This window comes from Gavialis gangeticus, unplaced genomic scaffold (assembly GCF_001723915.1).
Source record: "Gavialis gangeticus isolate Ggan-Ray unplaced genomic scaffold, GavGan_comp1, whole genome shotgun sequence".
Taxonomy (NCBI): domain Eukaryota; kingdom Metazoa; phylum Chordata; order Crocodylia; family Gavialidae; genus Gavialis; species Gavialis gangeticus.
Window position 1 is genome coordinate 5,174,694 of NW_017729033.1, and position 23,713 is coordinate 5,198,406.

At 51.4% G+C, this 23,713-nt stretch overlaps 1 protein-coding gene across 8 annotated transcripts in view; it reads left to right on the forward strand.

Moving 5' to 3' along the window:
• LZTS3 (leucine zipper tumor suppressor family member 3) overlaps positions 1-23,713 on the forward strand; it is a 142,886-nt gene that overhangs the window by 89,325 nt on the left and 29,848 nt on the right. For 2 of the 8 annotated variants that reach the window (XM_019526070.1, XM_019526076.1), the window contains exon 1: positions 8,339-8,416. The exons of 2 other annotated variants lie outside the window; for them this stretch is intronic. Coding sequence is in view for 1 of the 6 variants with exons in the window: in XM_019526069.1 (XP_019381614.1) it covers positions 8,217-8,416 (200 nt within the window). In the remaining 5 variants the exon portion in view is untranslated. Of the gene's footprint in view, positions 1-8,159; positions 8,417-18,446; positions 19,872-23,713 lie in introns of those variants that run through there. 4 more of the 8 variants (XM_019526069.1, XM_019526074.1, XM_019526071.1 and 1 more) reach the window with 4 other exon arrangements.

Here is a 23,713-nt window from a genome sequence, read left to right on the forward strand (position 1 = left end):
GGGGACCAGCAGGCATTGGGGGAGTCCCTGTTCCCCCGAGCACTGCCAGGAGTGACCAGGAATAACGGTCACAAGCTAGCAGAGGGGAGATTTAGACTAGATATCAGGAGGCACGACTTCAGTCAGGGCGGCTAGGATCTGGGACCAACTTCCAAGCAAAGTGGTGCTGGCTCCTACCCTGGGGGGCTTCAAGACAAGGCTGGACAATCACCTTGCTGGGGTCATTTGACTCCAGTACTCTTTCCTGCCATGGCAGGGGGTCGGACTTGATGATCTGCTCAGGTCCCTTCTGACCCAGCCAGCTATGAAACTATGAAGTCTGCTGTGTTGGGCTGGTGTCTTGGGAGAGCTCTGTTGCTTCTGGCTGGAAGCAGAGTGAAATGTTGCATATCTTCTTGGGTTTTAATACCTCTGCCTCCAACGCATTTTAGAGCCAGAAAGTGCAGACTTCGTAACCACAATCCTCTCCCTCGCTGCACAGAGGCTTGGCTCACGGTTTGTGAGAAGGGGCTCATGGGACGAGCGTGTCTTCAATGTCTCCATCAGACAGGCAGGCGGAAAGCGGAGAATTGGTTCTTAACCCCAAATTACAGTCTGATCCACAGCCCTATCAAGTCCATGGCACTAGTCCAATCAAGTGAAATATGAGGGCTTTGCTGGACAAGGAGCTGAGTGCTCAGCGCCTGGTAGGATTTAGCCTGCACAGAGAGCAAGAATTGAAGACAACCCAGGCCCCAAGTCTAGAGGCTGTTTAGCCTCCTCCTCATGCTGCTGGCTGGGTGTATGGTCCCCGTTACCCAGCGGTAACTCCCCATTAGCACTGTAGAGCAGCAGGTGCAGTCCCTTGAATTTAAGTACTGGGTAACTACATGCCTCGTTGCCTCCTGGCTTCGAGGGATGACCTAATGGGTTGGGTGAGGGGGAAGGTAAAAGCCTTCTTTCTTAAGGGCTTTTGGGTCTGGCTTGGCAGGGGCTCCGGCTTCCCAGGTGATGCTTTGGTGAACCACCACCCCAGCAAGAGGAGACGATGCACCTGACTGCCTCTTGGAAAGAAAATTGCTTGCAAGTTGCTTTTTTTTTTTTTTTCAAAAAGGAAAAAAACAGCAATCTTGTATAATTCAAACACTGCAATTAAAACCGCTTGACTGCAGAGAAGCTGCTATTTATATTCCACCGCAGCGCGGAGGCTGCTCTCAGAAAGCTTACGCGACAACACGGCTCGGCTCGGCGCCGCTTGCTTTTTGGTAGCTGGCATCTGCACGCTGCAGGTTCAAATCCCTTCCCGGGTCAGCGCGCCGCTGCAAGAATCCTCTCCCTGAACCCGGTCTGTGTAAGCTGAGCTGGCGAGGAGGAGGTGGAGTTGTTTGATCTTAAAGCTGCATGGTGATGGGGAGGCAGGGGCTGAGCAAGGCTGTTGGGGGCAGCCGCGGGAAGGGGCCATGGGGCAGCCCGGCATGCATCGGGTGCTGAGTATGCAGCGTGTCCACCAACTCATGAGGTCAGATCATCATGACCTTTGCTGGACAAGGGGGAAAAGGTTTCCCCAGAGTGGTTTCTGTGTCCGCTTCCTCTGTTACGATTCACAGAGCTCCCGAGGAAGGGGACAAGCTCAGTCTCAACTGGCAGCTCCTTCTGTGTAAGCTGGCTCCGCTCGGCCTTCGCCGTTTCCCGGCTTTGCAGTCCAGTTTGTGATAAGCCTGGACATGCAGCGCGTCCGTAGCTCCTCTGATAGCAGGATCCTACACTCCTTCGTGATGGGCTGGGGATCCCCCTGGCTCTGAAGTGGAAATCCTCCTGCTTGACAGCAAGATTGATGTGCATAGGGTCAGGGTTTGAATGTGACCGAGGCTTTGGAGTTCCCTCGTGTCTCTACAACATACAAAGTCGTCGTAGCTTCTTTCAAAATCTGAGCTCTTAAGCACTAAATGAAGAGCGAGCCCGAGGGAATCTTATGTAGTATGATTGATACCTTCTGGCCCCTTTCTTTCATGGATTACTTCAACTGCATAAAGACCCTTACATTTCCTTGAGCTCATTCTCATTTACCCATCTTGCATCCTCCTTTTACTACAGCCTTGTTGTCATCTTCATCATCGTCTTCCACCAATGTTAATGAGGCCTGATGTGATGATTTTTTCCATTTGTTGTGATCACGCACACAATACACTTGAGCTACACTAAAAGTATTAGGAAGCAGGTTTGAATTCAAGAGGAGGTCATTCTTTTTCACACAGCGTGCGATTCCCCTGTGGAACTCACTGCCACAGGGTATTATAGAGGCTGGTAATTTAATTCGGTTCAAATGAGGACTGGACAAATTCATACAGAATAGGTCCAGAGTGGGTATTTAACATGATAGTCATCTCCAAGATAGGACTTCGCAAGACTGGAAGCTGTAGGGGAAGACAGGCAGGAGACAGGTCAGTCTAGACCTGCATAAAAATTCAGCTTCTGCTCCATGCCACTAGAGAGAAGGGAGATTGACCCCAGGTAAGGTAGCATCTCTTTTGGTCTTATGGCTTTTCTGACTACATTGGTTCCCCTTGATGGGTAGAAATGGACTTAGCTAACAATCCTCAAGATCTGTCTGGCCTCCCAGAGGGGTCTTTTAGTCTTTGCATCCCCAGCGGATGAAACCTCTTGCTGAAGGAGGCTTCTGTGACTCTTCTGAGCTTCTGTGAGACCCCTGGTAGCGAGGCCTTCCCCCAGTACAAAGATCTTCCCAGTAGCCAGAGCACAACGGGGTCTGGGAGGTAGGTCAGCAAGAAGTGGGAGAAAGCAAGAAGAAGAATAACTTTCTGCAACTTGGGAAGGCCAAAAGACAAGGACATGGGAGTGTGGTTTTAGTTCTGATTAATTAGCTGTGCTTCATGCTTAGAAAGACTGGTAATAGGTGCCTTTGAGAGAGTGCGACAGCAGTATTTTCCCATCTCATCTGCCTGTTATTCATCATCACAGATGTGCCTTCATTCACCCCTGGGAGGCAGCCACAGCTGGGGCACAGCCCAGCAGGTTAGATGGTCCAGCTGCATCTTGCTGCCAGCACAATGCAGCCTCTAGCTGGCATAGCACCCCCATACCTTGCTCCCGTGCCACCCCTTGCCTTCAGCATGGAGGCACAGCAGGGGCAGGTAGAGATTCGGGGAGCTGCTGTGCTTTAGTAATGCTGGCGTGGTGGATGGTCCTGGTGGATGTCCCAGTGCATGGTTGGTGGCTCCCAGCAGGAATGAATCTGGACCAGCACCAACTGCACAACATCATCCCACAGGATATCAGGAAGCGCAGGGAGTGAAGAGGAATATTGGATCCCATGTAGGTTGGAAAGGGCTTAACAGGCAGTAGCTCCCCTCGCTGGATTTGGTTGCCCAGAGAGGTTGTAGACACCCCATCCTTGGGAGTTTCTAAGAGTAGGCTGTGCTCAACCTTTGGCCCCCGGGCTGGATCCAGCCTGCAGAGCTGTCACACACGCAGGTCTGGAAATCGGGCAAGGAGAGAGCAGCAGCGGTGTGAACTGCTCCCAGGGTTGCAGCTATTAACCCTGCCACGGTTCCCCTGCTGCCAGATTTTCAGACCTTCGGGGAGCCCGTGGGCTGGGTGACATGAGCCCGCACACCGGATTGTGCCAGTGTGCAAGGTCACTCGGCAGCTGGATCCAGCTCAGGATCTGGTCCCATGCCACTGAGCACCACTGGGTTCAACAAACACTGGTCTGGAGTGGCTTGGACTGGGGTTACCCTGCTTCAAGCCAGGAGCTGGACTAGGTGACCTCCTGGGGGCCCTTCCAGCTCTCTCTTTCTACCATCTGGACCCAGACACTAGAGGTAAGTCTCCAGCCAAAAAAGTGCTGTAACCCCAGGTGTCCCACGCCTCGGTCCTGAAGACACTCCATCACAACCAAGCAGCAAGCGCATCCTTTGCTTTCCCAGTCTTGGAAAGCAGAAGCTTGTCTGGTCTTGGTAGGCCCAGCAGCACTACACAGCTAGGTCACGTCCCATCTTCCTGCGCTCACATCTGGATGGCTGCTGATATGAGACAAGAGCTACTGATGGGATGACTTTGGCCATGGTGCAGCGCAGCTAGAAAGCAGTGATGGGCAAGCAGGTGATAAGCAGGGTCAGTATCTTGGCACGCAGGGTATGCCTACACCTCTCCCGCTGCTGAAAGAATAAGCCCAGTTCTGCTCGGCACGCATCACCCCAGAAATGGGCTTACGGGGCCCCCCCAAAGTACAGAACCCGAGCCTTGGGCCCAGTGCTGGAGGTGTCCCTCAGCATCCGCGCCACCTCATTTCTGGATCAACGCACACAGAGTGGGTGGGTAGGGCCTGCTCTCATGGCACGGCAACCAATTTCTCTGCTGTCACAATGTTGACCGACCCAAAAGGATGCGACCAAAACGGCACCGAAGCACGTCTGCAGAAGCCCTAGGCGTCCATGATCTGTCTAAACAGACAGACTCATGTCCAGGCTTTGCTGCGTGCCGGGTGAGTCTCAGCTCATGCGCTGAGCTGTCAGCACTGCCATCCTTGCGGTGCGGAGAAGAGGCAGGACTCAGCTGCCCTGAATATAAAGAAGGAGCTTTATTGAAGCTGCCAGACATGGACTGAGTCTGTTGTCCTTGCTGGCTCTCTACCTCCCAGACTGTCTGTCTCTGCTGCCCAGCATGTCTGTGTAGCATGGTCTGGATTAAGCCATCAGGGAAGGCACTCAGCCCCTGCAGCCATGTCTGCATGGTGACATGCTGTCCTGCCATCCGGGCATCCTCCACCCAGCGCGTGAGAGCTGAGCCCACGGTGTCACTAGGGGTTCCTCTGCAGCGCGTCTCCAAGACACAGGCTATATTTACCTCTCTATGTTTTATTCAGGAAGATAAATGGGGACTGACCCTGGATTTACCTCTTGGACTAAATACTGAGAGAGAAAAGTGTCCTGCTTACTGCCACCCCAGAGAGCTGCTGTGGCAGATGTTGCTCCCACCTTAGCAGGGGAGCTTGTGAACCGCTTCCCTCTACCACGCGCAGGTTGCAGGTCAATAAAACATGGCACTGACTAATGGATCTGGCGCTGGGGTAGCTGTTCTGTGTTCATTCCTTGTCTGGCTTTATAGGTCCTGGGAGAGTCTACACAGCCAAATGAGTGGAGATACTAAAGCATCTCACACCCTCCATGTGGGAGGGATATGGGGCTGGCCCGGATGCCATAGCACTGTCAGAGCCAGTGAAAACACAAGGGAAAGCTGCTGTGTTTTCATCTCATTAAATTTTCACATAATTAGCATCCTTGTGCAAACCCCGACCCCGCACCATTTGCTGCCAGGACTGCTATGCTTCCGGGAAGTAGGCAATGGCTCGATGCATCTGCCAGCATCTTCTGTATCTGTCACTGCAAGCAGTGATGGGGTCTCTTGGGGGGGGTTTGTCTCCTCCATGGTCAAAGACTCCTTCCCCGTTCTCCTCCATCCATGTCTCTATCTCATTAGGTCCCAGAAGGGAAACCCATGCGTTAAAGTACTACCCGGCCGCAATCCAAGACTGGCCTGTTCTGGTGTTTTTAAAAAAAATACAGGAACTCAGTCCCTCTGTTCCAGCAAACTTCCTTGTGAAGGGTAAAGGATATCGCACTTCTTGAAAAATGGCACCTGTTTCTACATCATCTCAGACAGGTTAAACGAAATGCTGTCATTAGCCTGGAGTCAGGCTGAAAAAGGAAAGTTGCCGTAGTGGCCAATACCAAGTTCTCGGTCTGGTGTTAGCTCTTTCCTTAGTTGCATCTAACTTCCTCCACCAAGTTCTTCTGAGATTGAAATGTTCTTTGTTTGGTCGACATCTGTTCAGAAACTAGCCACTAAATTGTTGGCACGGTTTTGAATATATTTAAATTTTGAATATATTTAAAGGTATATTTATATATTAAATATTATTTGAAGATACAGCATTCTCCAGATGTCAGGCTTGGCTTCTTTTCCAGATCTCAGTGCACTTCAAAAAATAAAAAGAAGAAGAAGAGTTATGAGTTAAAGAAAATCGTAGGATGTTATAGATTTTTCTGATTCTAAATCAGGCCTTAAAGTGGTGCCTCCCTATAAATATAAATGCCCAAATCGAGAACTGCAGGTATGAAAGTTAAACCCGCGGGTGTTAAAAAGCTCCGTTGCTGAAGTCCTTACAAAGTCAGCAGTCATTTCAGATTCAAGGCAAATCTTTTGCCAAACTAAGTAATTACACTTTGATTTTAACCATCGATGAGTGACCCAAAATTGGTCAGCCCTTTCCAATGATCTTACCACTGGCATATATTTATAGGAATGGTATCAGTCGCTCACATGCATGCTATATAACTCCTAGAAAGCATTGCAGAATGCATTTTGTATGGGAGATGCCGCGCACGGTATCGTAATACTTAGGGGTGGCAGTTATAGGATGTGGGTGTTGGTTGGGGGGTGATATGAAGCTTCTGCTTGAGCAATTACTTATGGGGCTTTAGACCAGGCCTTTCAGAAGTGCCTCGTGGATGTGGGTGTTTGGCTCCCAAAAGACAGGTGCTTTCTGAAAAAGAGACCTCTTCTTTTTTTCTCCAAGGGGTCTCTAATGAAGTTCCCCAGAGCTGAGGCACCCAAACTCACACTTGAAAATCCCGACCTTTGTTCTTCTCCAGGATTTTTTATTGTATTTGTAGGGAAGAGACTAAACAACAAAATCATGACCCAACCTGGTTCCCTGCTGTGACCAGGTTCTGCGCAGGGTAGGAGAGTGGTAGATGCAATGCACCTTAGCAGGTCTTTAAACGCTGTCTGTTCATTAGTAAGCTAAAGAAATAGTCTAGAGGATGCTACCGTGAGGTTGGGTACATTATTGTGCTCAGAAAGTAGTCATCAAGGGCTCGATATCAAACTGGTGGTATCGAAGTGGGTTTCTCCAGGGGTCTTCTCTGGGTCTGGCACTGTTCAGCATGTTCATTATGAATGAGAGGATAGGACTGAATGCACATCCAGTAAATTTGCAGAGGATACCACACGGGGTGTGATAGCAGACACTTTGGAGGGTAGGATTAAAAATGCCCTTGATAATTCAGAGAAACTGTCTGAATTAAATGGGGTGAAATTCCATAAGGGCAAGTTAATAATCCTGCACTTGGGTACAAAACAGTCCAGTGCACAAATGCAAACTGGGGAACTGTCTAGGGTTGCAGTCCTGCAACAAGAAACCCAGGGGTCTGGTAGACGGCAAGTCAAGAGAGTAGTATTGTGGCAAATAGAAGTGTGAATAGCATCCAGGGGTGAATTAACAGAAGTGTCACTTCCAGATCAGGGGAAGTGATTTTTCCATCCTATTTAGCCTCCCTTGGAATACTGCACCCAGTTTTGGGCACCGTGCTTGTGGAAAGATGTGGAAATTTGGGAGGAGTCGAGCAAAAAGCAAAAAAATGATCAGAGGTTTGGGAAACAGGACTTACAAGGAAAGGTTGGGAGAGCTGGTGTTATTAAGCCTGGAGAAGAGAACAGAAGAGCGAGCAGAGATGCCATGACAGTCTGCCAATTTGTAACAGGTGGCTGGTTACATTGAGGGTGGTGATAGACCCGGGTGCTGTATGATCCTTTTTAAAGGGCTGTGGGGTGCCACGGTATATTAGCATTGTTAGATCTGCAAACACCTACACGTGATGCACACGATAAACCCAGGGATTTCAAATAGGCAACCAGAGTGTCCAAAGCATTCGGTCTTTCTGAGTTCTTTGCAGCATGAGAATTGCTCTATTTTTTTTCTGTCCATCATTAAAAAGTGGCTGCGCCCTTGAAATGAGGGAGGATGGGGTGCCACTAAATTCAGAAAGGTTATGGAGGGGTTGCCTTGTGTTTCAAAAAGTCGAGAACCACTGTGACAGGCCGCAGGGGAATGCGACAAAACTGCAGCAAGGGAAACCTAGGCTGGGTGTTAAGAAAAAAGTTCTCGCTCTGAGGGTGGTCCAGCACTGCAACAGGTGAAGTTGTGAAATCTCCATCCTTGGAAGCGTTTTAGAGGAGGTTAGACAGAGACGTGGCTGAGCTGGTCCTGCCTTGAGCAGGGGGTTGCACTAGGTGACTTCCTGAGCCCTGTTTTCCTATGGGGCTGTGATTCTCCAGTGCAGGAGCGAAGGCCGGGGGGACGCGATGTACCTGGGCTGTAGTAAGCAGGATTTTACCTTGGCTTTGCAAGCTTTCTGCCTGCCAGGAAAGAGTTAATGGGACTTCAGGGCGTGAAGAGCCTGCTGGCTTTAGCCAATCAGGCCTGCAGAGGTGCAGCTCTGCCTGCACTACTGGCAACAGGTGATTTCTTGTTTACAGCAAGTATTTCTGCCAGTCCCTGCAGGCAGGGAGCAGGTAGAAGCCACCCCGCAGCCCTGCAAGCAGAGCATGGGAGGAAGGGCTCTGGATCCCAGAGGTAATGGCCACCTGGCTCCTCGTCCCCAAAAGCCGTGTCTGCTCCAGGCTGGGGATGGCGCAGCAAAGGTGCTTCTTTGCAAGAGCCCATGCTGGTCCGGGAGCATGGCCCTGGGTGCAGGGAGTTATAACAGCCCAGCACGCAGGGAGAGCATCTATGCAGCCAGGCAGGGGGTCCGAGCAAGCAAAATTATGCCAGGATTAGCCACTGGCTTCCTGCGCTGTTTGCAGCAAAGCTGTGCCCCCCCACACTTAATTCCTTCCTTCCAAAAGCTGCTTGTGCAGACCCCCAGTGCCTGCGTCAAAGGCAGCTAGAAGTGTAGGCATGATCGTCGTGCCGTCTTTTATTTGCCTTTCGTGCCTGTATTGTTTGTTCGGTGGTGCCGTGCGCTGGCGCTGGCTTTCCACCCCCTAGCTGACTGCTTCGGAGAGGTGGTGGGGGGTGTTGGGGGGGAGTTTGCACGGCAATGACCTGGCAGCGTGCAAGTCCCCCCTTGCCCTCTGCTAGTTGAGACTCAGAGCTACTCTACCTCATGCAGAGGGCCTGGGCGGCGAGCGGGGAATCCTCTTGAGCTCCAACAGCAAAGGGAGAAGCAGGGACTGCCTCTGGGATGTGGGAGTGGTGTTTTGGGGAGCAAAACTGTTTGACTTCCCACAGGCGAAGAGGACTTTTGGGGGGGGTGATATCTTTTATTGGACCAACTGCATGGTTGGGATGCAGTTGGACAAGCTCTGGCTCTCGCATGGCTAGTGCATGCTAACACTACCCAATTGCCGTAGAGAAGTTAATTTGCAGGAAAGTACCGTGGGGCACTTCAGCTTGCAGGCATTGAACAAGACTGAGTTAAGGCTCCCTGGGTCTTGCCTTAGTTTGCAGTGTGCTTGTCGTCCCTCCTAGCATTAGATATGTGAGCAATCGGTGAAAGATATGTGAGCAATCCACGGTCAGAACAGCAAAGCCCAGGGAGCTATGCTGGGATTAGCTTTGCCCTCAAGTGGGGGTCACTGCTTCAGTCTTCCTCCCACACAAATGCCTTCATCTCACCTTCGTTCATTTGCACAGCACTTAACACAATGGGCTGCTGGTCCGTGTCCTGGAGCCGATCCCCATACAAACAATGCAAAGGTATAATATTTACGACAGCCGGACTGGTAAAGCAGCAGAGAACTGGCCTAATCGTCCAGCCAGGCCTCTCCCATGCAGGGAGCGGCAAAAGGGAAATGGATAACTAGCCTACTTCCAGTGCCAGCAAAAGTGCTCAAAGTGGGTACTGTATGCCTGCCCTTGAAATTCCTCCTACCGAGTTAATTATAAATCTCAGGTGGATTCACAATCGGGAGTCATTAATGCGCTGGTATGAGAGGGCACGGCAGGTCCACTTGAAAGCGGGCAGGGTTTGTAAACAGCCTTCATGGGCTTTTTTTGTCCCGTCCCCCACCCTTTCCCACGCAAATGTTTCGGAGCCTGGCGGTGGCGTTGCCTTCTTGCCAGTTGTCTGGGGGAGGAAGGGGGCTAGTCTGTTTTTGGCCTCAGGTGCAGCCAGACAGGAGAGTTTGCCCCCTTTCACACCAGCTGAGAACCTGGCCCGTCCACTGTTTCGTGGCTCCCTCCCGGGTTTAACAGTCAGATGCGGCCTTGCCACCCAAAGCCGTCCTTTTGGGGAATGCAAAACCCACGTGGAAGCCACAGGACTAGGGCAATTCCAGGCCATTTGTTGCCTTCAGTGTCTTGCGGTCGCATGGGTGAGCTGAAGGCAAGTCCCCAGCCAGTTTAAGCCCCCAGGAGCATTAGGATCAGCTGCTGCTCCTCTGTTTGTACAGCACCTAGCGCAGGGATCAGCACCGTTTTGGGGAAGTGGATGATGGTGCTGTCCTGTCTGCATCTCAAGCCTGGGATCCCCCATGGCATCAGAGGCTTATATTATCTAACTGGGGGCAGAGAAGGGCCTGTCAGCAGGTGCTGGGCAAGGGGCCTAAAGCAAGCCCCAGAGCAGAGGAAAATGTAAGGCCTGACCCTGTAGGATCCTCAGCTCATGGGAGCTGCCCAGCCCCTCCTCAGACAGCAACCAGAGGCCTACGTCCAAACACCCTGAGCATTCGGGTTGTTTAAACCCAGCTACAGGCTTGACACATCTGGGAGCAAAGCAATTCCCAGCTGTGCATGTGGCTGTGACACATCACAAACGCGTTTGGATGGGGAGGGATGCCGCAGCCCAGGGCTGGCCACGTGGGACGACCCCGTGGCCTTTCTGCCTGGCGTGCCGTATGTGCGTCCGTCAAGTCTCCGGGAAGCAGAGTGGTACCGGTAGGATCTGGGTGGGGAAGGACGGTACGTGGCGGTCGGGTACTGTGGCCAGCAAAGTTCAGTTTGCTCCCTGACCCTGCGAGTCAGAAGGCAGGACAGGAGACTAACTCCTCGTGGGAGGTGTTGGGTGAGCATTTCCCTCGCAGCTCGGCTCTGCCTGGCATGGAAAAGAGGACAGGTTGTGGTATCACAGCCTGGGGTAATAGCAGGGATCTGGCCTTTAATCTGATCTCTGGTGTAATTTAGGGCAGCCCCTAGGATGCTTTATCATGGCAGTGGGTTCTGGAAGACCCTAGCGTAGTGGGCAATGCACAGGGTGAAGCTCCCGGTGCCCCCGACACTGCGGGGTGGGAGATGGTGGAAGCGGGTGGCTCAGAAGCAGATTCGGGCAGGCTTGCGTCAGCACAGAGTCCCTCTTCCAGGGGAATTTTCCACTGCCTGTTTGCAGCCAGCATCCGGCTCCTTTGTGCTGCCTGTGAGGCACCGAGGGCCCGATCATAACGGGGAATCTGACCTTTAAGGCTTATCTAACCTGTTCTTCAACATTGCAGGCAAGGGCTGTTCAATAGCGACGTGTCGCTCATCTATGGCACTGCCACCGCGTGCTCTGCCAGGAGGCCACGGGTCGCCCTGTCTCGCAACTCAGCGAGCTGTGCAGTAGCATTTGTCAGATGCCCCGAGAATCCCGCTCTTCATTTTAAGAAAGTTTCTCACTATTTGTGCCCCCAAATAGGGCCCATATTAGGGTTTTTAGGGGCGAAAACCATGGGCCTTGAAGGTTCGCGTACCAGAAAGCATCTATACAGTGGACTCCTTAAAGAAGTGTTTGAACACTTATCTTGCTGAGATCCTTTGACCCCAGCTGACTTCCTGCCCCTGGGGCAGGGGGCTGGACTCGATGGTCTCCCAAGGTCCCTTCCAGCCCATATGTCTATGAAATCTATAAACCCCCTCCCAGGTTATACTGTCATTATTGCAAGCCTCTTGTCATCGTTTGCGATCCAACCCGTGTGTGTGGCAGGTGTCTTGGCAGGCTGGCTGCCTGGGACAGACTGTTGGGGTCATCGAGTTTACCCTGCGGCTGGATGTCCCAGGCTTTGACCCCCATCCAAACAGGTTGGGGGGAGAGGGGCGGTGACAACTGCTTACAGACACAGCTTGAATTGTGGCTAGCTCAGGTTGGAGAGATGGGCTGCCAAAGGGACAGTGGGCTGATGGGGTGCCGCTACCTAGGTCATCTCCTGCCCTTGCTCTGGGCTCCACCACAGAAGGATTTTCTGGGCGACATTAAGAGGAAATGGGGGGGTTAGCTTGGGGGTCCATTTGCTCCAATTTCACTGGAGATGCTCTGGGTTCCTCTGGTGTAAAGGAGGTGCAAGGCTATAGGAGAAGTGCTTACAGCGCAGCCCTTTCAGATTCCAGCAAATCTGCAAATTCTGCTAAAAACCTTGTCATAAGGACACAAAAAAGGATGGGAAGGTGTAAAGGGGACGAGCACTTAGTCAATAAAAGCCCAAGTGTCTGATATGGCACCTGTTTGACACTGGTGCCACTCCACTGAGCTTGTGGGAGGTGCTCCTTGGGCCCGTCCCCTCCTAAGTGGGAGATCCAAGAGTATTTTTTTTTCCCCATTATTAGGGGCATTGAGACTGCAGAGCAGGGCATCCTCACCACACTGCAGCAGAGCTGTCGGTGTCAATCCCACGCTGGGGTCCACCTGCTACCATCTGGCCTGACAGTGTCCATGTTCACTTGAGCGCTGACAGAGAGATCTGGCCTGCAATAGTGCAGCCCAGGATCCCTGCGGACTCTGGCTCAGCTCTCATTGGCATCACTAGAGCTGGAGAAGGATCTGTCCCAGGAGCCGCTGGTGGTAGAGTCCCCCTGCCTCGACCCAGCCATGGGTACTGCTCATTCACACCACTGTAAAACACTGATTCTCAACCAGTCCCAAGATCCTGGCAAGGGTGATGCAGGGTGCCATACAGTATTAGCACTGTTAGGTTGTCAGAGGAGATCAACCCAGATGGGAATCCATGGCGGTGGTCTTGCTGAGTCCTTTGCGACAGAAAGAACTGCTCTATTATTTTTCTGTTGCCGAAAGAAAATGAAAACTAAGAGCTGGCATTTTCTAAGGGTGTCATGGGTCTATTAAGATTGAGAACCATAGATAGGTTGTGGTGCCCATCTCGGCAGCAACCTTTTCCCATGAAAAGTGTTGCTCCCCTCCAGCATTTAGGAGGCTCCTAGAATAAAATGCCTATAGGACTTCAGCCCTGCAGACCTTTGCTCCTGCGAAGTGGGGTTCGCACAAGGATCCCTTTGCTATCGTGCTTCCCCCGTTCAGTGCTCTGGGCTGGGCTGTTCTCTTACAGAAGCCGTTCGAGGCCACAGCAGTGCTTTGCTGGATGTTTTTCCCCTGCCTTAAGAACTGGGGGTGGGGGTTTGATGCTGTGAGCTGAGCACTCAGAGCTGGTAGGGTGTCCCAGGGGGCTGAGCCAAGGTCTGTAGCAGCAGTTGAGATCCCTTCCCAGGGGTGCTGGATTGGGCCCAGGCTTAGTGCTGGTGAGCAGGACAGGAAAACGCCAAGGATTCCCTCCGCTTGTGTCCGAGCGATTTCTGTGATTAACGCCCTGAGCGCAGGTAACTGAAAGCCACCCCTTAGCCCTTGCAGGAGTGAAGCCTGGCTTGTTTAGTCTTCCCAGGAAGGGGAGAGGTTCAGCGTGCCGACCACGCAAGAGACAGGCCCTGCCCTGAAGAGCCCGCGGCTTAGAGAGACAAAAGAAGGAGAGACACTGAGAGGAGAAGTTTCTCATTTGCATTAACACCGGAGAACGAGGCATGCAACCCAGGGCTCTGACTCCCAGTCTAGTGCTACAGTGTCTGCGTGACACCGGTGCTGATAGGGTCCCAGTTGCAATCCTGGAGAGAGTACTGGGATTGGATGGATGGAAGGAAGGAAGAGCAGCAGTTGGAGGATGTGGGCTGAGAGCTTGCTGTCACTGTCCAGCAGTGCCGCGCTGCCGCTTAGCAGGTGCAGCCGATGCCCGAGTCTGCAGTAAGACGTGGGCTGTTTCCTGTGATACGACCTAGACCAGCGAGCACCAACCTTTTGGCCACAAATGAGCCCCGCACGCTTCCCCAGTGCCACTTCAGTCCCCTTTCCCTGCCTGGCCTGCTGCCGTGTTTTCTGCTCTCTGCCTTCTCTGCTGCTCTGCTTTCTGTTCCCTGCCCTACCTGCCACCGTGCTGCCTCTTCCCTCCCCAGTCTGTCACATGCCACACACACAGGCTGCCCATGGCACAGGTTGGTCATCCCGGACCTAGACCATCACTGTTTTGTACCCAATCCTTCAAGCAGGACTTGCCCTGACAGACCCTAGCTGTAAAACTCCTCTGTGCAATTAGACAGAACATTAGAGCTTGGTAACCTTGCCTGTTCGGGGGTCAGCGAGAACCAGGAGCCCAGCACCGATTGCGAGAAGGCTTGGGACAAGACATCCCCATTAAGTGCTGAGTGTTACGATGCTTCCCAGAACCCTTTAGAGCTGCTGTCTGCCAGGGCCGCAGGCCTGAGCTTCCCAGCCACGGTCCTGAACATCCCTGGACTGCTGAGGCACCTGCTCAATGCCAAGGCACGGGCCCCACCTGCTTTGTAAGCAGCACCGTGGATTAGTGCCCGGGCACTTCAGTGCAGGTTTTGTAATAAATGCCTGCTTCTGTGGTCCAAGGGGTATTAATCCCCACTGCCCAGGCCAGGCTGCACCTGGCAATCAAGAGCTAGGACTGAATGGGCCAGGTGAATGCTGGGTCCCTTCAAGCCAGCTGCTGTTGGGCAGCGCCACGTGATGAAGGACCAGTGTTTGCTCAGGGTACCACAGCATGCTCTATCAACAGCTGCTTTGCTTTGCTTTGCTTTGCATGCTTTCTGTAAAGAAGGCAGCATTTACTCCATGTCTAGGTGGCTGCGATGAGGAGGAACCATGGGCGGCTTCCTCTTAAAATAACCCAAGCCCTCCTGGTTGAAAAGTCACCCTCCGATTTTGATGACGGTGTCAACTCATTCGGTGCCATCTGCCTGCTGTCCCCCGTGCCTCTGCTGTCCTTAGTCTTGCTGGTTTTCCAGTGACCCTGACCTGGCCAATGCTGTAGCATGGGGCTGTCCTGAGCACTGAGAGAGGCAGCACCTGGGTAGCAAACAGCTGGCGAGTCAAGTCGTGGGGCGAATGCAGACTGAAGAGGGGGGTTGGCAGAGGCTTATGCAACAGTGATTGCCATAGAGAAGGTAGATGCAGTTCTGCCACTCTGTTTTAAGGCAAAGAGCTTAGCAAGAGTCCAGGAAAGACCTGACATCTATATGGACTGCAAAAATGAGTGCTGGTTATGAAGTGGGTAAATGGCAACTGGGTACATAGGAAGGAAACTTTTCTGGGAATGGTTGCTGTTGATTAGTTCATGATGCCAGCTTCCACGTGCCTTGCTATATTTTCAAACGATCCCTGTGCTTTCTCCCTGCTGCCACTCATTCTGTTCTTACCACCGAGTCTGCCCTTTGAAAAGCTTGACGACAGCTCAGCTGCCAGCGTGACGATACCTCTGCCTGCCACGATAGCCACCCTTGGTCGATTTGTGTTCCTGTGCTTCCCCGTGTCCGCGTGTCTCCATCTCTAGGCTCTTGTGCTGGAAGTGTAAGTACTTCTGGTTCTCGGCACCGTGTTTGTGCAGGAAGCGGTGGAGACTTGCGGTTTCTAGGTGTGAAGAGAATACAAAAATAAGCTATTACAAGATTTCTCGCAGCTGGTATCAGTCGCTGGCTGGTGGGGCGGGTTCCCGGGCTAGAAGGACCAGGGGTCGATTGCAGTCAGGAAATCCCTTTGCTCTGCGTCTCGGGCGGATTCTTGCACCAGCCGGGTCAGGCTGGGCCTCGCTCTTGCTCTTGCAGCATCTCTGGTCCGGCACTCCGTAGAGCACGCATCCCATGTGTTCCCACTTCTTGTTATAACTCAGTCTCTCAGAGCTGCAATTCGGCCTTTTTTTCCATCTCATCTTTTTGTCTGCTGCTTATTATGTAAATAGCTGATACGGCCCCGTAATGGGAACGTTGCCTCTCGGCATGTGAAAGGCTGTAATCATCTCATTACCAGGCAAAAAGGAAGAGGAGCTGCGTTTCAGGCTGTGTTTCTCTTCCCCAGCAGCACGTGCAAATGTTGCTCTTGGAACAGTTGCCTTCCTGCTTGACCCTTGGCCACGGGGTCTTTGCCAGCACCTCCCTCCATGCCATCGACTCAAACTGGTTTGATTTACATAGCTGAAAAGCAAAAGGCAGACAGGCAGGCTGCTTCCATCTGGGCTGGTTGAGAACAGCAGCGTTGGCTGCTGCTTTCTGTTTTTTTAATTAGACCCAAAAAGTCCGAAATAGGATGGGGTGTGCGTTGTCTCTGCCCCATCCGGACAGATTGAGAACCACTCCTCTGTGGGACCTCGGTATGCCCAAGCCCACTGCTCTTGTGCGCTCTGGAAACCCATGTCTCAAGCCTGGTGTGAGGGCGTCTCATCACCGCATTTCTGAGGTTGTCACCCACAAAGTGGGCTTTAGTGGCTGAGGCTTATTTCTTGGCGGTGTCCAGGCTACAGGCAGCCACAGTCATAGAGGGACAACTAACTATTCCAACTGGGTTCAAGATACTTGGGGAAAGATTATGAATGCAGGTATCGGACTGACTTGACAGGATGCTGTACCCAGCAAAGGGCTGTTGCCCAAAGCCAGGTATCTGTGGATCATTTTTTTGGCTCTGTTCGGACGCTTCTTATGGCAGACGGTGCTATTTGTTGCGCTCTATCCCGCAGACAGTCAGTACCCAACAGAGATCCAGGAGGTCTTCTGTGGTGACTCTGCCACCTCTGGGATGGGAATTTGTACATCTTTTAACAATAGTAATTTAAGGCAACACATGGAAAAATGAAACTACCTGGATGAAACTCCAGGGAATGCTTATGGGGAAGGACCATAGCAGTATGAGATTCTGGGGCTGGTCCCTGCTCTAGTGAAAAGCTGCGTGGATTTAATTCCCAGAGTTTCAGGCTCCCTTGTCACCTGCAAAGAGTGTATCCCAGCTCTTCTGCACGGTGTTTAAACAGGGTCCAGTGCCATGCAGGTAGATTTTGCTTGCTGGAACACATCCTTTAAACATAGACTAGGGAAGCAAACCCGATGGCATGAGAAAGTTGCTTAGAAACTCACCTCTTGTTTCTGGTTTTGCTCTCCATAACCTCATCGCACTTTTGATATCTAATCTAAGAGGGGCGACATCCAGATCAGTCACCTAGCCCTAAAGTGGAATAAGGTGCCTATATCCTGTCGAGGTCCCCGGCAACCCACAACTGATTAGCACCCACATTCAGTTCAGCACATTGCATTCTTGGATTGCATCAACGCTTAGGTGCCTAAACTGGTGCTACACCCAGACTGCTTATGCATTTTCTATTAGACAGTTATTGGATAAAAAGCCACATGAAAAAAAAGGCTGGAAATAGTGACCAGAACCCAGGCAAAAATTTGGGTTCATTGCTGCTAGCAGAGCAGGTGCAGAGACCCTGCTTGAGAGCATGTTGCAAGCAGACCAGCCTGGTGCAGGTGGGAGAGGTGATTGTGAAGCAGGAGTTTCAGCGTGTCGCTTGCCAAACCAGTCTGCAGAATAGTTTTTTAATCACACAGTTCTCTATGAAAATGCTCAGGCTTCAGGACTGGTCTGGAAATACACTGGAAAGGTGTCTGATAAACTCCTGGCTGTTTCTTGCCCGCCCCTGTAACAAGCAGTCCTGTATAAAGGACAAGGTCTCTGATAACATGCTTTTTTTTCTTTTGTTCTAGTCACCGAAGGAGGCAATGCGGTCTTATTAACTACACTGTGGCTACGTCTACACGAGACGCTTACTGCATTGTAGCTCGTCACCAGGAAGCCATGCGGGGACGCTACTGCGCAGTAGCACCAGTCACTGCGTAGGCATTTAGTACTTCGGTATGCAAGTACTAAATGACTGCTCAGTAACAATTATACAGTCATCGTCTCTTGTAGACACAGCCTGCGGGTCTGATTTCCCAGCCTCGGCTCTCTTTGGGCACTTATACACATGCAGGAGGTGAGGGGGGTGCTTTAATTTAAAGCTTTAATTTAAAGCTCCCAGAGTGTCACGTGTATCAGCGTTCCCGTGCCGAAAAATGGCGTGTCCCCACGCCGAAAAATGGCGGCAGGGGCACTTTAACTAAAGCTTGTTGAAGCACCCCTGCCGCCGTTTGTCAGCACAGACACTGATACACATGACGCTGGGGTCTGCTGGAGCGGGATAATTACCACGATTAATCGAGTCTGCTCTGACGTGCTGTTATTGCACGTGTATAGGCGCCCTCTGGCACAGAGCCGTAAGTGATGTTGGTGCTCGGGTTTCCCCCGTGCTAAGGAGGCGTAGGAACACTTTGGTTTACACAATTGTTGTAGATTAATTCTGGCATGTGTAGTCCCTGCACTGGAGAACTCCAGACCGACTTCAAATGGTCAAATCCAGGTGGAGTCGAATTCAAGTACGCCTGTTCATTTTTCAGTGTCAGTTGCCATTAAGCAGCGGCCCATTCAATACTAACAGCAAGACACTGCTCAGCTATCCCAAGCAGCACTCGACACAGGCACACTTTCAATCAAGTGCTGTATATGGAAATCCTGCCTCTCGCCTGCGCTCTGCCTTTGACCTTTCTCTTTGAGGAGCTGCTAAACAGAGCTGGAAGGCCTGGCTCTGAGCTCAAAACTAACCACGTCACAAAGGGCTTTGGCGCTGCACTTTTCGTTAGACCTCCACTTGTGGAAGTGGTCTGGGTTGGATCACTCGGGCTGTCGAGGCATTGAACTGTTTTGGCAGGAGACGTGGCTTTGTAGCAACGCACACAGGTAATTTGCAGGGGGGAGCTAGCCCACTCCTGCCTTCCTTGCATATCCACAGCTTGCATTTGCTTGGAGAATTGCAGCTAAGCAGAAGATAACGGCTCAACATTCAGGAGCTATGGATGGACCAGGAGTGCTGTCTGGACTTGGGTCGTGGGGGGCTGAGAACAGAGGCTTGAGTGCATTGTCAGGCAGGTTGGAAGTACAGCAGATGGGGATTTCTGGTGGCGGGATGCATACTTCGATCACGGCGATGCAGAGGCTCAGAAACAGAGAAACCCTGGCCCGTTTTTTCTGCTTGAATCTGCAACGCGCTTATTTTTCTGGTTCTCATTTACTTGGTCGGTCGTCTCCTTCGAAGCGTTGTTTCAACTGCACAATGATGTGGATTCGGATTTGAGCGTCTTGTGTCACAGCAAACCCCAGACCTTCTAGACATACAAGCCCGTTGCCCCACGTAAAGTACCCACAAAGCATCCGAATTAACACTTTGCCTCGGAACGACCGCAGCTAATTAGAGTTAACTGCCATTTAAGCCTCGTGTGTTTTGATGCGAGTCATATATCCCAGACCAATCAGCACCGGATTAAATCTGTTTTTAACCTGAGCATGCTGCTCTTTGGATCAGCATGTCTGACTCTCATTGGTTTGGGTCACAGGCAAAATAAAGGTTGAGTCTGAAGGTAGAAAACCCACCAGATTGGGACTTGAGGGTTCAGGGAAGCTGGAAATAGCAGTAAGGCTATGCTTTCACCTGTGTCTGTGGCTCTGGATGTGATGTTGGTGATCCATTTTAAAAGGGATGTTGAAATATTATGGGGGACATAGAAAAGAAACTCTTCAAGGGATAAAGCAAATGCCGGACGGCGGGAGACTTAAGCTTAGCTTGTTTTTTTCCTTTAATGAGAAAGAAGAGGTAACTTAATGGTTTATAAAGCCAATACCAGGTGGTCAAATCTCCTTTAATATAGTAGAGAAAGGCTGATGAAGGACTCCTGGGCTGGAAGCTGAAGTGCTTCATCTTCCTGAAGTCCTTCATCTTCATAAGATGTACAGTTTTTCCTGACGTGCCCATTTTCATTTGTCGTCTGTCATTTCTATTTCTATGTGGTATCATCATGCTGGAAGACTTTGTGCCTCCATCAGCATCCTAGGAATTGTATTTCCAGTGAATTACTGCTTAGAAACAGCAGAGGAAGCCCCAAATGTTGCGTTTAGGTAGGTCCCACAAAAATAGGGTCAACAGGTGTTTTCACGCGGTGGCAAATGTTCAGTTTGTCTGTATGAAACCAGAGAACAAGACAAGCATGAATGGGGGCGGGGAGGGAGATTTTTTGATCTTCATATATTCTTGACAAACTGCCTTCATTTATAAATCAAACAAAGACCTCATGCTTTTGGTGAAGCAGATGCAGATCCATTCGGTTTGTCAGGCTGTGCTAGATCCCTGAGACCGTGGATCAATTGCCTCCTTACAGCTGGGCTGGCACAGAGCCCTTCGTTACTGTGGCATTAACGATTAACCTACTAAATCACAGTTAGACCAAGACTTTTATAGCCGCAGTGCAGTTAACTGTTCAGCTGCTTATCTGGCGCTTGTCTTCAAATGGCTGTAGACTTTGCCAGCTAATTAGTATACTCAGACCCACTTCTTCCAAGCTTTACTGTCTTATCAATATTATTCTTTCGGTGGCACCTACAAGTCCCAGCTGAAACCCGAGTTCTCTTTTGCCTGGATGTGCACAAATACAGAGAGAGGCAATTCCTGCCTTGCAGCGTTTACCAGCTGATTGACCAGGGCTTGGAGGAAGGAAAGCTTTAGTCAAGGGTAAAAGATGTAATATTATCATCTTCCATTTGCCAGTGCAGAATGTGGAAAATCTGTGGTGAAGGTAAAAATTAACCACGAGAAAATAGTCCCTCTCGAGTTACTGCACCCAGTTTTGGGCCCCGCAGTATTGAAAGGATGTGGATAAATTGGAGGGCAATAAAAATGGGATGGGGGTTGGGAACATGACTTATGAAGAGAGGCCGAGGGAACTGGGCTGATTGAGTCTGCACAAGAGAAGACGGAGGGGGATTGACTAGCAGCCTTCACCTCCCTGCAGGGGGGCTGCAAAGAGGATGGAGCTGGGCTGTTCTCAGTGGGGGCAGATGACAGGACAAGGAGCAATGGGCTTAAGCTGCAGCAAGGGAAGTTGAGGTTGGATATTAGGAAAAACTTTCTCACTAGGAGGCTGGTGAAGCACTGGAGCAGGTTACCCAGAGAGGTGGTGGAGTCTCCATCCTTGGAGGTTTTTAAGACCCGGATAGACAAAGCCTTGGCTGGGATGATGGAGTTGGGGCTGGTCCTGCTTGGAGCAAGGGGTTGGACTGGGTGTGACCTCCTGAGCTCCCTTCCACCCTAATATTCTGTGAGTCTGTGAGAAGTTTTTTCTTCTTTATAAAGCAACCACCCTACCTATTACTCTGGCTCATGTATTCCCAAAGAGAATAAAAGGGTATTCTCTTTGGGAATACATGACCTTTAATAAAAGCGGAAAGAATCCCTTTGTCTGGTTGGATTACAGTCCTATAGGCATCCCAGTAAATCTTGTGAAAGAGCTTGCAGACCCCCAATTAACTGTCTAATGTTGTGATGTAAAAAAGGTGACTTCAATACAGCGATTCTCAACCACAGCTCTGCGCCTGTCAGGAGCTGTACAATATTAGCACTGTTAGGTGTGCAAACACCTACTTATGATTCATAAGCGATTTCAACGGGGAATTCGTAATGTCCAAACATCCTGATCTGTTGTGGTCGTGGAGTTCTTTGCAATGGGAGAATGGCTCTGCTGTATTTCCAGAGTCAAACAACACCCCTCCCCTCCCAAAAATGAATGCTATGGCTGGTATTTTCCAGGGGATGCTTGGAATTGAATGAAGTTGAGACCCTCTGCTCCAGGAACATCATACCAACTGAATAATAGAGCTGCCCTTCTGTTCGGGAACGGCATGCTCAGGGGCAACCAGCACGGGTTCATCAGCGGCAGGTCCTGTCAGACCAACCTGGTGGCCTTTTACGACCAGGTCACTAAATCATTGGATGCAGGGGTGGCAGTGGATATAGTTTTCCTAGACTTCAGGAAGGCTTTTGATACTGTCTCTCACCCCATTCTCATTAGGAAGCTGGGGGACTGTGGCGTAGACACCCATACAGTCCAATGGGTCGCCAACTGGTTAGAGAGTCGCACCCAGAGGGTGGTAGTGGATGGGTCCTTCTCGACCTGGAAGGACGTGGGAAGTGGGGTCCCACAGGGCTCGGTCCTTGGGCCCGCCCTGTTCAACATCTTCATCAGTGATTTGGATGAGGGGGTGCAAAGCACCCTGTTCAAGTTTGCTGATGACACTAAGATGTGGGGGGATGTGGGCACAATAGAGGGGAGCAACAGGCTACAGTTGGACCTAGACAGGTTACAAGGATGGGCGGAGGAGAACAGGATGGGGTTTAACACAGACAAGTGTAAGGTGATGCACCTGGGGAGGAACAATCGGCACCATACATACAGGCTGGGGAACTCCCCTCTTGTCAGCACGGAGGTGGAAAAGGATCTGGGAGTCATTATTGACTCCAAGATGAACATGAGTCGGCAATGTGGGGAGGCGGCTAGGAAGGCCAACTGCACCTTGTCGTGCATCCACAGATGCATCTCGAGCAGGTCCAAGGAGGTGATCCTCCCCCTCTATGCGGCACTGGTCAGGCCGCAGCTGGAGTACTGCGTCCAGTTCTGGGCGCCGCACTTTAAGAGGGATGTGGACAGCATCGAGAGGGTCCAGAGGAGGGCCACTCGTATGATCAAGGGACAGCAGGGTAGGTCCTATGAGGAAAGGTTGCGGGACCTGAACCTGTTCAGCCTTCAAAAGAGAAGGCTGAGGGGGGATCTTGTGGCCTGTTATAAACTGGTTAGGGGGGATCAGCAGGCGCTGGGGGAGTCCCTGTTCCCCCGAGCGCCGCAAGGAGTGACCAGGAACAATGGTCACAAGCTGGCGGAGGGAAGGTTTAAGTTGGACATCAGGAGGCGCTACTTCACGGTCAGGGCGGCTAGGGTCTGGAACCAGCTTCCAAGTGAGGTGGTGCAGGCTCCCACCCTGGGGGTTTTTAAGAGGAGGTTGGATGACCACCTTATTGGGGTCATTTGACCCCAGTGCTCTTCCTGCCATGGCAGGGGGTCGGACTAGATGATCTGCTCAGGTCCCTTCCGACCCTAGAAACTATGAAACTATGCCTGGGCTGAGTCTCTCCCAACATTATATATTCTTTAGATAACTTCAAGAACGGGGCAATCTAGACAAAGAACTTGAAGGCAAAATGTTTATGGGTTTAAATGGGTCCCCACCACCTCTCATTTAAATCCAGGGGGTCCAGCATGGCGTAATTCCACGTTTCCACTCTTGGAAATGTACGGCCTTAGTAAGCATAGTCCTTCTGGAAGCTGAGATAACAAGTTGAATCAGGATGACCTTGTGCTGAAGGCACCTGGGCAGATATATTTCAAATCTAGCGGCTTTAAAGAGGAGACTAGGTTAAGGTGGGCAGGAAGGGTGGTCTTTTGATTAAGCCCCCTGTCACGGGGGCACTCGGGTGCCCCGTGCCGAAATAGGGATTAGGGCCTCTGCTAATTGCCAGGGCAGCTCAGGTACGGGTTGCTAGAGCACCCAGGTTGGTCAGGTGACCAGAAGGGGGCAGGGCTGGGCCCTTATAAACAGCCAGACCAGAGCCTGGCTAGCAGTTCCCTTATGGCAGCTTGAGGGGTAAGAGCTCTGCAGGAGGGCTAAGCTGAGCAGTGCAGTCTGAGCACCCAGAGGGCTGCATGATGGTGAAGGTGGAGAGAAGCCTGACTAGGAGGCTTTGGCCAGAGAGCTAGGAGGGCCTGGACTTTATGTGCTAGCTGGTAGGCTTATGGTTTTGTTACAGCCGGTTGGCTTGTAGTTCCATTGTGTATATTAAACCGGAGGACCGGGTGAGGCTGTAGGGGCGTGAGGAGGCCTCACGGGAGCTCCCCAGTAGTCTGGAGGGTCCT